Source organism: Austrofundulus limnaeus, unplaced genomic scaffold (assembly GCF_001266775.1).
Source record: "Austrofundulus limnaeus strain Quisiro unplaced genomic scaffold, Austrofundulus_limnaeus-1.0 Scaffold23, whole genome shotgun sequence".
Taxonomy (NCBI): domain Eukaryota; kingdom Metazoa; phylum Chordata; class Actinopteri; order Cyprinodontiformes; family Rivulidae; genus Austrofundulus; species Austrofundulus limnaeus.
The window spans coordinates 1,709,666-1,721,699 of NW_013952425.1; the positions used below are offsets into that span (position 1 = coordinate 1,709,666).

The 12,034-nt window shown below is 37.8% G+C and overlaps 1 protein-coding gene across 6 annotated transcripts in view; it reads right to left on the reverse strand.

Moving 5' to 3' along the window:
* The window catches only part of kcnip4a (potassium voltage-gated channel interacting protein 4a), a 154,754-nt gene that overhangs the window by 33,812 nt on the left and 108,908 nt on the right, over positions 1-12,034 (reverse strand). Inside the window, exon 1 of one of the 6 annotated variants that reach the window (XM_014004360.1) lies at positions 5,257-5,789. The exons of the other annotated variants lie outside the window; for them this stretch is intronic. Coding sequence (XP_013859814.1) covers positions 5,257-5,368 — 112 coding nt within the window. The 5' untranslated portion in view covers positions 5,369-5,789. Of the gene's footprint in view, positions 1-5,256; positions 5,790-12,034 lie in introns of those variants that run through there. 6 annotated transcript variants of the gene reach the window in all.

Here is a 12,034-nt window from a genome sequence, read left to right on the forward strand (position 1 = left end):
ATGTTACAGATTTGAACAAATATGCACAAAAACATCAAAATTAGCACAGAAACAGTACTATATAACATTTTAGACACATTCTAGACAGTTTATCAGTTAAAAAAAAGTTAATTTTGGGGTAAGTTACTCTTTAACAAACTCACATGTTCCATTAGCGAGTTAGCCTACTGCTTTAATTCAGCCTCAGAATGAATATTTCACACAACCACGCATGGAAGTATTTAAACTTTTTTTATGCCGATATTTTAACACGGTGCAGCCATGCAACGTCAATGTCAATTTCACGAACTTGTAGCGACATCTTGTTTTGGTAACCGGATATTTCAAAATAAAAGTCTGATTTAATTCAGTTCATGTACAAAACAAACCTTTGCATGGGAACGCAAAACAATTTTGTGAGGGAATGCAAACATTTGTGAGGTAACGCAACAAATTTTGCGAGGTAACGCAATAGTATTGCGTGGGAAAGCAAAAGAAAAAAATCCCCATTTCCCCTTGCGGGCTCCGTAAAATAGACAACATACTTTTAATACGCACAAAAAAGAGGGAATCAACAACATGGCAGCAGAACTTAAAGTTTTACTCAAGTTATCTGATGAAAATTCATGCTTTTTTTCATATCAACAGTGGTGGGCGGTGCTAATTTAAATTTTAGTTCTGCAATTTTTAAAGCACTAGTCAATTTATTCAGGTCTGCAAGATCAAAAGCACACATGCTCAATAAAATTTAGTGGAAGCTAATGTAAAGTGCAACAAATCTCCATTTATCAGAAAACATTCAGGTAAGAGAAAAGTCAATGCTTTACTACGATCTAGTGGTAAAATCACTTTTTTAACAGATTGAAGTATATTGTCRCCAAATGCTGAGGTGATTCGTAGAAACAGACTTTTCAATCATGGATGTAAAACAAAAATTAGCTGTGCATTTCAAGTTATGCTATTTCTTGGTCATTTTCTTATTTTTTGGCAGAGCTTCAGTAAGAAAACATGCAGATATATTAATAATTTTAAACAGTTTGTTCTAAAATGGAAGCAATGCATTCTGGGTAGGCTACAGGACACAGAACAGGAACTTTGTTCTCTTCAAAATAAGAGCGTGAATTTAATCTGTTCCGTGTTTCTTTCTTTACTATTATTTATTTATTTAATATTTATTGCCGCGGTGTTCCTCAGAGAGGAGGTAGGACAATATGCACAGCTGAGTGTGGTTCTGCAGATCAGACCTGCAGTTAGATTGTCACCCAGTGAAGAAATTCTTTGCTTCCTCCCTCGCAAAGAATTGTGGGAATGAAAACCGTCACGGAGAAGGGTCAGAAGTCAGAGTATGAAGCTCTGTGAACACTATGCAGACTGAGGGGTTGCTGTTTGTTCACGGTGGTGTGTCACTGTGAGTAAAGGCGGCTTTCCCCTTCATTGTTCAAGAAAGTCATGATGAAGTTGTGACGAATTAATTGGCTACAGAAAATGGTGACACTAGACGGCTTTTTAGCTTTGCTTAAGATGAAATTGACATTTGATTGTGAAACATAATTTGCAATTAGCGCTACTTGATTCTAAATTTAGAAAGCGCAAATCTGCACATCATTTTATGAAATTAGTAAAACCCCTAAAGTGCAAAAGAGAAATTTAGGTCCGCAATTAGCGGATTTGTGCTTTTGGGGACTAGTGCCCACCACCGCATATCAAAGTATTAGAAAAAAAACATGTCAGTTTTTTTCAATATTTTGCAGCCCTACTTTAGAGAAACTATTTATTTCAGTCAAGTTTAACAAGCTAACGGCTAGTCCAAACAAGACCAACGTTAAAATGGATGTCTGCCTTTTTCAGAAACTCCTAATGGTCTTATTTCAGAAGTTTTGGCTTTTGTTTAAACTATGCAAGGTAAGGTATTTAAAAACYCAAATAAGTGCTCATGTTACATGTTCAAAACGACCTGAGATACGTCTTGTTTAGACATATAAGCCTTGCCTTGAAAACTCATTTCATTTTTTTTTTATGGATGAAAACTCATTTCAGCCTCATTTTCAGTCCCACCTCTAATGCCTCTTTCCATTTCACGCCCCCTCCCCATCACTTTTTCTCCCTGCTGACATAAATGGAAACACGTGCAAACATCAATACCTGCACCGCCTGCGTGTGCCGATCAAGTTATAAATTCTGATTTTCTGTAAATAATCAGACCCTGAGACACGTGTGGAGACACGGATCTACAGAGGCAGAGAGGTGGGCTCGTTCTGCACCGTCTCACCGTGGGAGCAACAACAACAACAACCACAACAAAAAGACGTTCCATCGGCTGTGTTTGGCGCAGCGGAGTGAGGAGGGAACGCACGCTGCGGCTGCCTAACGAAGCGTGTAAACCGTTGCGTGCAGCGGGAGGTTCGCCGTTTCGTCGGATGATCGCACCGCTCCCTTGTTGTTATTGAAGTGGCACTTCAGCTGAACAAGTCTCCGAGGTCACGGAAGAGGTCACGCAGCATCACTTCTGTTTACTTTGGATTGATTATTCTGATTAGATGATAAAATGTGTTCATGCAGCAGCCGTCTGATAGGAGAGCTGGCTTTAAATTCAGGGTGAAATCAGAGAGCTGCAGTGTTTCACCTGAATAGTTTACAATACAGGGACACATTAATATGTAGAGCTGCCAGGCTTCTCTCTATGTGAAGGGGAAGAAAATGGATGTGCATTAACAAATTAGTTCCAAACTTCAATTAGTTTTGCACAAAACCTAAAAAAAGTGAAAATTTGGGATGAGGCCAACCATTCTTTGATGGAGTATTTAACCACCCACCAGCTTTCATACCAAAGTTTTCAAATAACTAATCATCTAATGTTGAGGAAAGAATTTTGTTTTGGTTGGTGAACTGGTGCTCATCTAGAACTGGATCGACTCTAAAAGCCAATTTGATTGATTGATGATGCCTTTATTRTCATTGTACAGAGCACAATGAAATTACATTTAAGAACACCCATTCAAGAAGACACACACATGACAAAAACATGAGGGAAACAGGTGATCAGGTCATGCAGCAACCAGCAGAGGTTGTGCTTCCTTAAAAAGAAAAAAAAAATACTATAAATGTTCATCCACTGATTACTTTCTTTTTTTTATAAATTGTCCTGTCCTGCAATGTGAAACTCAGAATTGATGTCTGAGTGTCCAAATGAAGCCAAACAGTTTACTTTCACAAGTGCAGCAAAATGGCATTTCACCATGATGCTCCACTTGATATATATTGAAACTTTATTATAAATTCTTTCAGGATTAATTCGTTATAACGGACATAGACGGAAAAGTAAACAAAGAAGAGAAAAAGTTTTTTTTCACTGATTACTTTCTGAAAATCTATTCATTGGTTAATGAAATATTTTGCTAACAGTCAAATAGAAGTGAATGTTGACGTTTTAAACAAATATCTTGTGCAATGAAGATTTAGAGTAATGGGTTGTGATTGACTCTCTACTACACCAAATTTTAAACACAATATCTCTAAAACTAATAGTTAGAAATATTTTTGTGTTTTTTACAATCAGGTAGCTGCAGCAGCCATTTTGAATCTGGTTGGCTCCCATCATGGATCATTTATAGACGTAGAACTAATGATTATTGTTTTCCCGGAGTGAGCCGGAGTGGACAGGCAGCTGACAGCATGGACCATCGACTACCTCACCAACAGACCACAGTATGTGAGGCTCCGCGACTGTGTGTCTKATGTGGTAGTCTGCAGCATGGGGGCACCACAGAGCACGGTCCTCTCACCCTTTCTGTTCAGTCTGTACACGTCAGACTTTAGGTACAACTCGGACCACTGCCACCTTCAGAAGTTCTCGGATGATACGGCCATCATTGGATACGTATCAGACRGGAATGATGAGGAATACAGGGGGGTCATCAGTGACTTTGTTGGCTGGTGTGAGACCAACACTCTCCAAATCAATGCCAGCAAGATGAAGGAGATGGTCATAGACCTCAGGAGGAAGCCACCCCCTACAGCACCGGTGAACATCCAGGGGACAGACATTGAGACAGTGGACTCTTACAAGTACCTGGGTGTTCACCTCAACAACTAGCTGGACTRGACTACAAACACAGACGTCTTGTATAAGAAGGGCCAGAGTCGACTCCACCTGCTGAGGAGACTGAGGTCCTTCGGTGTCTGCAGGACTCTGTTAAAGACATTCTACGACACGGTGGTAGCATCTGCCCTTTTCTATGGAGTGGTCTGCTGGGGGGCTGGATGTACTGAAAGGGACAGGAACAGGATGGGCAAACTGGTACGGAGGTCAAGCTCTGTGCTGGGATGTCCTCTGGAGCCTGTGGTAGTGGTGGGTGAGAGGAGGATGTTGGCAAAGCTGACAGCCATCATGGACAACCCCCACCACCCTCTGCATGAAACTACGGGGGTGGGGGGGGGGCTGAGCAGCTCCTTCAGTCAGAGACTTAAACATCCTCGCTGCAGGACGGAGCGCTTCCATAGGTCATTCATTCCAACTGCAGTTAGACTGTAGAACACATCATGATGTTATGTCACTTGGACAATTCACCCACACTGCCATCACTAATATGCACCTGCATATACATTCATTTTTGTACTGTACTATATGATGTATATATGTATATAAATGTATATGCATATGTGTTCATGTATATGTGTACATGTGCATTGGTATATGTACATTACTATATATAACTTGTGTATATTGAGGTTTTTTTTTTTGTTTTCTTTTATTTATTTTTCTTTTTTCTTCTCACCCTCTCCTGTATTAAGCTGCAGTAATGTGCAAATTTCCTCACGGTGGGATCAATGAAGTTTTATCTTATCTTATCTTATTAATATCTGGAAGTTTCCTTAAAATCTATCCAGTGATTTCTTTTTAATTTATTTTCGGACTGGACACAGATGTGTACAAAAACATTACTTTCGACTTCATTTTTCAGCATTTTTCATTTTTTCTCATTAGAGTAACGAGAAAAAGAATCACCCTTTCTTAGGTATGAAAATCAAGAAAATACCCTTAAGTGTTGCAATCTTTTAGAAACCACTGAAAACTGTCCATGTCTCATCACCACTTCACAAGAAACTGACACTTTTCTCCAACTTGCAGTCGTCTCCAATTTGAGACTTTTTAGGACCAATTTGAGTCAAAGGCACTGAAGCCTGGGGGGATTTCACAGAAACTGATAACAACAGCATCATTTGTCTCCTTCCTCCTGACATTTCGCCGTCCCCGCTCCACATTTCCCCGTCTCTTACCCTCTGAGAAGCTGATGAGTCCCAGGATGTGAAGGAGTTTGATGGAAGCGAACACCAGCACCACGATGCCCACAGTCTGCAGACCCTCCGTCTCCCAGATGGCGCTCAGCATCGCTCCCCCCTCGGTCCATTCCACACCGCCGCCACCACCATACCCTGACCCGAACCCGGAGCCCGAGCCGGCCTCCTCGCCTTCAGGACCGGGAGCAGGACCTACGCTCCCACCCCCACCGGCACTCCAGTTCCCCTGCACCCACTCCAGCGCTATGCCGGCCCACGAGCACTGGCTGGGGGACCTCCAGCACCCACCTGCTGTTCGTCCACTTCCTAAATCCAGACTGGGTCAGGATGGAGGTTTGAAAAGCAAAAAACTGACCTCAGGCTTTTCATGCACTTAACAGCATTAAAAAACTTAAAAAGAAAAACTTTAAAGAAAAGGGGGGTGATGGTCCACGCAAAAAACTCAACTCCTTCCTTTTTGTACTTCTTCACAGCTGTGGAGAATCCAGCTCTCTGACAGTTTGTGGCATTCACTCGCTCCTTCAGACAAACACACTGCCTCTGTGAGAAGTAAAGGGAGGGAAGATGAGAGGGAGGGTGGGTCTGACGGAGGGAGGGCAGCGGAGAGGCGGAGGGGAGCTGCACAACTGCTCTCTGAAGAAGTTCAGATTTACATGTAATGTGAAAACAGCTCTGAAACATCCCATGTGTCTGTGGATTGAAATGCTGTTTGCTGTAGAGTTTTGTTAATGAGCTGAAGGAACACGTGAGCGTGCCAAAACTACTTCATTAGTAAGGTATTTTGAAAATAAACTTAATTTAATTTGACTAGTGTTTTCCCAGGGGGCCTCAGAAAGCTGGAGGGAAGATAAGAAAAAAAAATGCAAAATGAAAAAATAGAATTGTTTTAATTTATTATAAAATCTAATTTTTTTCAATAATTATTTTATAAAGCAATATTGAAATATTATTTAAAAGAGCTTAAGAGAAGTTTGATTTATTTTGTTCAGTTTTTTCGTTAAGTTTTTCAGTGGGAAAATAATACAGTGTTTAAAATATGCAAAATTTCTACGCTAAAAAATGTAATAATTACTGAAATGTGCCCTATAGGGCAGCTGTGGCTGTAGATAACCACTATCAGTGTGTGAATGTGTGAAATGTAAAGTGACTTGGGGTCCATATGGTCTTAATAAGGCACTATATACTGCACACACATCCTTGGATTACGAGTCTGACGTGACTGTTTTAACATTTTTCTGCACAATATATTATTTTTATTATTATTATTTATTATTTATTTTAAAATTATTATTATTATTATTATTATTTATTACTATTGCTGTTGTTGTATAGCAATACATTGCTTTGTGAACTGATGTATCTGCTGCTGTTATTACACATGAATTTCCCCTCTGAGGGACAATAAAGGCTGTTTCTATTCTATTCTATTCGTTCAAGTCATTTACCATAAATGAAAGTGAGAAAAAAATATTTAAAAAAATCAATGTTTGTGGGATTTTGTGGGGTGGGGTTCCCCCAACCATAAGCTGTATTTTGTGTCTAGTCATTTAGGTCAAAGCTTGAGACTACATTGATGCACAGTCGCATGCACCATCACAAGATGTGATATGTAACAACCAGAGTCTGTTGGGGACGACTCTTTCCTTCTAAAACACCAAATTTTAGCTCAGTATTTGTAAAATTGACTGTTCTGATTATTTTCATGTTGACAAAGTTTAGTATCCTGCAGGAGTCATCTTAAACTGAGCTGACTCCAAAAGTTAGTCAGTTGTAGATGAAAGTTCCCTTAAATCCACTGGATATCAGATTTCTTTGCAAAAAAGGACAAACAGACTGAGGTAACAACCATTAYGGTTTGGTCATCCAAAGAGCCATCTACAACAGTAAATATATTAATGTTCACATTTCCTTTAAAATCAGACGAAACGACAACTAAAGTTACAGTTCTGTTTGATTCAAAAGACAAAAACAAATTAGGACTACAGTTCGTCTTTGTGTTTAAAAGTAAAACTGTAAAAATTTAGAAGAAAATAATCATTTAAGTACATATTTTTATTTTGTACATGARCCAATGAAAACCAGAGAGGGACAGAGTGTTTGAAAAAGAGGCTAAATCATGTACGGAAGAAATGGAACAAATGAGTGAGGACACCACCATCTGCTGGTCTTAACTGTCCTAGTCTCTATCTACTATGACATTTTTATTAAAGTTTCTTATATATATATATAAAAGACAAAGAACTTAAAACAGTTGTATTCTAAAAAAAAGAACAAAAAAGTAGTTCTCTGCAGCCGTAAACACAATATTTCTGCACTCTAATTACTTCGACTGGTCTGTTTCTCTGAGCTTTGCTTTTATCTGCAGACAGAAAAAAATTCAGCCATACATCACCGGGGAAACGCACAAACCCACCTTTAGCTGCAATCATCACTGCAGGATATTATTTCAGCTCCGTGAAAGGAATCGTAACTCACCGCTTACTCAATTTGTTCTGTGATTAATGGTGCCGTGGTGGAAAAACTAACAAACAAAAATGCACATTTATTTACWTTCGGTAGATTACTGCTGCTCCTTGCTCGGCAATAATTCAAGTCGCAATTCAAGTTCTTTTTTTAAGAAAAAAATAGCTTAAATAAAAAGGTGATTAACAATGAAATAATATTTGATCATGTGAAGTTGTATTATTATGGGATACTAATCAGTGTCTTCACAATGCATCCATGCTCTGGATAAACTAACATGAAACTGAGATTTAAATGATGACTCAGTAACACTTGTTTTATCCTCATGTAGGTCAGTCAGTGTGTTATTATTTTGTCTTGTTCTTCATCTCCTGCTTGCATATTTATGAACTCAGATTTGTCAAAAAGTTCAGGAAGTTACAGTTCTTGTACAAAAAGATTTTTAATGCCTTCTGTTCCCATAGTGAACAAGGAAAAAAAATAGTATTTCAATAAGCTGCTCCATTCGCACAGAAACTGCACAGAAAACTGTTCAAATTGGCCTTGAATAGTTCTTTTAAACCACCTTTTCAAAGATTTAAAGAAAAATACTTMGAAATGTACAGATGTTGCAAGTCATTGTTAATCTTGGCATTTTGTGACAGCTCAGGGGAGGACAAATGACATCAATGGATTATTAAAAAAATAATATTAAAAAAACAGCTCTTAGATTAATTTTTAAAAATGACAAAAATGTATAACTATGTTGCCCGTGATCATGTTACTGTGATTAAAAATTTTAAAGTATGTTTTTGATTCATTAATTGATGTAAATTTTATTTTCATTGTACTTTTTACTCATTTAATTCACTTAACAAATAAGCAGTTCATAACCCCCCACCAAATAAATAAATAAATAAATAAATAAATAAATAAATAAATAAATAAAATAAAAACGGACTTAAAACGGTCCAAAGAAAGTATAAAAGTATATCTGCACCCTATTCCCATAAATATTAGCTATTCAACTCAGTCTATTACAGCCACGTTCCAAATACACAAAAATACACAAAGAGTACATAATAAACCATCAGCTTATTCAATACCATAATAATGGTTTTCAAATTTATTTTAAATGCAGACAGAGATTTAAATTGTTTTATCTCACTATCAAGACAAATACGTAAACTGACACCTTTAATTGAAATGAATCTTTCCATCATCGCCATTCTGAATTTATTTTTTTTATTCTTATTTCACTTCATGTTATATTTGGCTTCACTTTTTATGTATCTGTTTTGAATATCATTTGGTAAAATATTTTTACACACTTTGTACATAAAATGTTAAATATTGTACTCGCTTTCATTAAGTTTAACTGCATTAATATTGGGTTTGTGAGATCTCTGTTCTGTGAAAGGAAGATTCAATTTATATATGTTGTACAGGCACTACACCACCCCGTACTTCCATGCAATACGTCCGATATGGAACAATCAGTGAGTTATACACAATTTACATACCTTTTTTGTTTAATAAGTCCTTCATCGTATTTGAAGCAGCAATAGTTTAGGATATTTTAACTTTTATATAATTTATATAAGATTTCCATGACAAATGTTCATCAATAAAGAACACATAAAAACTTAATTTCTTTTGTTCTTTGTACCTCAACTCCCTCAACATGTAATTGTGCATCAGCGCTTTTTTTTACTGTARCAACTCTGTTTAAACGGTATTTAAGGATGGTCTGTGTGGTGGCACGATTTTCCAAGAATGCAGAAACACGTTGGAATAAATGCACAGAAAGTCTGCATGTATGGTCGTCAAATGATTTAATTTGAGCAACAACAGAGCAGAAGTCAATCAGAGAAGTCTGTCAAATTGTGGCTGCCGCGTTAGTGCAGAACAGCCAATAATATAACATTCTGTGACATGCTTACAACCAATCACAGTTTGACAACCGTGAACCCATCTAACCAATGACAGAGCTGTCAGCCCGGAAACACCTTATCAAAATAAGAGAGGTCATGCATTTGCTGGAGTCTTTAAGTCTAAGGCTGTTAGATTAACACAGCTGAAACTAGTTATCATGAGATWTGATTACTGGASAGTGWCAAGGTAGAACAKATATACATAATTATTCCATAACAGTCTGTTGAAATCAAACAATTTTGAAATTTTTGTAAATTCATTTCTAACCACCTCTAACGTTATCTTCTGAATAAAATAAGGTTGTGTCATCTGCAAACAAGATGCACTTGAGCAATTCAAAAATCATAATATTATTATTATACATAAGAAAAAGTATCAGTCCAAGGACTGATCCTTGTGGTACTCCACAACTARTAYCRTATACAGCAAAGTTTCTAACTGCTTTCAGTCCTTCAGGTAATTTTGTTTAATTCAGTGAATCGAGAYTCAYCAGACCAGGTGACATTTGTCTAATCTSTTATTGTACAATGTTAGTTTCCTTCATCACAGCTAGATGCCTTAAAGAACAGAGTTCCTACCATATGATTGGTTGATTAGTTAYTTGWGTTAACAAGTAATTGAACAGATGTATCTAATAAAGTGGCTGKTGAGTGSTATTTAGTCYAAWCKGAGTGACCAGAGAGAACATAAAAAAGTGCAAGTCAATAAATCAGTCTTGTCTGGAACAGATGGTGCATTAAAATACAACAATTACAGAAACCAGCAAGTGAAAATCCATATTTTACATGCAAACAAACCTAAACTGTTTTCTTGTGTGGAGAATAGGCAGGGATGTGTTTATTATTCCCCTTCAACAGCCTTTAAACTATAAAGTAAACAGARCAGAAAATTGAGATCAAAACCAAATCAAACACCACGGGAGCGTACGTCTTGCAGACAAATCTTTAGGAATATAATAACTGCTGGAGTTTTATTATTATTGCCTTTTCTGGTTCCACGCAGAAACTGTACACACTTGCCAAACAGCCCCCCACCCCCTCACCCCCAGAACAACATTTCCATTAATAACAGAACAAGTGTTATCTTTCTTGAAGCATACAGTGAACGTCTGTGGAGGTACGAGAGCGGCGAAAAGAGAAAGCGGCATTGATGTAGCTCTCATCAATCAAAGCGACAGCGATCGTTGGATGGGCCAAGAGGCAAAGACGAAGCTGCTTCAGTGTTTACACATCAGCTTAAGTTAAAAGTGTGTGATATAATTAGGTGACACCTGTGGGGATTTGCTCAGGCGTGCAAAGCAGCGTTAGTGTTTTGGCTTGTGTTTTCCTGCGTACAATAAACGAGGTTGTCATTTTTGCCGAGGTGGTGCCTGTGAAAGGGGAAGGCAATTATGAGCTGTGAACCAATGCAACCCTCACTGAAACCGTACGGGCAATCAACCACGGAGTGCCGAGACCGAGGAGTTATTCGTGGATCGTGGCTCACGTTGACGATTGCTTGTACACAAACACGCCTTTATGGAAATTTTCAAACTGAAAACTTTCAACATGCATGACTCGACTATTTTAGCTGATCTTCTGTAAGCTAAGTGGATATTTTGGGTAACAAGGTGATACAATTCAGTTATTTCCACTGTCAACGTTTAAAAAAGGGGGGGTTTGTTCAGTGCTGTGAAAAAATCTCAAGTAATCTTTCATTTTCCTTCACCAAAAGTGAAAAGGACCTGTTTTACCCCACACCGTAAAAAATGTCATGAACCTCTGGATGGATTTAAAGACATCTTATGTCAACCTATGCATACATTTTATATAACTCATGTTATCTGATATACAGTAACTGTTACCATTGCAGTATGTATATAACTTTAAAAAGGGTTCCAGTAGACTGTTTATATGCATTTTCATTGTCGACATCTTCAGTCCTTTCAGAAGTTGTCTAAAACTGGATTGCATTTCTGATTTCTGCAGTGTTTTTTTTAGTGTTACATAAGATGACCTTTTGTTTACCACCAACATTGTCTCCTGTGGATTTTATTTTGGTCCTCTTTTTGAACCTAAACCATAACAGATGGATTATTATTTGAGCCTGGATGGGCAGCAAACACATGAGCTCTACCTTCTTTTTTCCCCAACTTACACTCCATTTTTTTCTTTAGTTAAGGTTGTTCATTGATAAAATTGTAAATTTGCACTAAATTCCAGAGGTCCAATGCCATTTATTTCAGTTTTAAAATTTCAAAGTGACCTGTTAYGCCGCCTCCTTTCAGTTATTCTTTCTTCAGGGGTCATCACCACAAGTCATCCTCCATCTCACTAATTGCATCCTTTTTGGCTTTCCTTTTTGTCTTTTTTCCTGTCATGTGCATCTTTAAAGGGGCAAT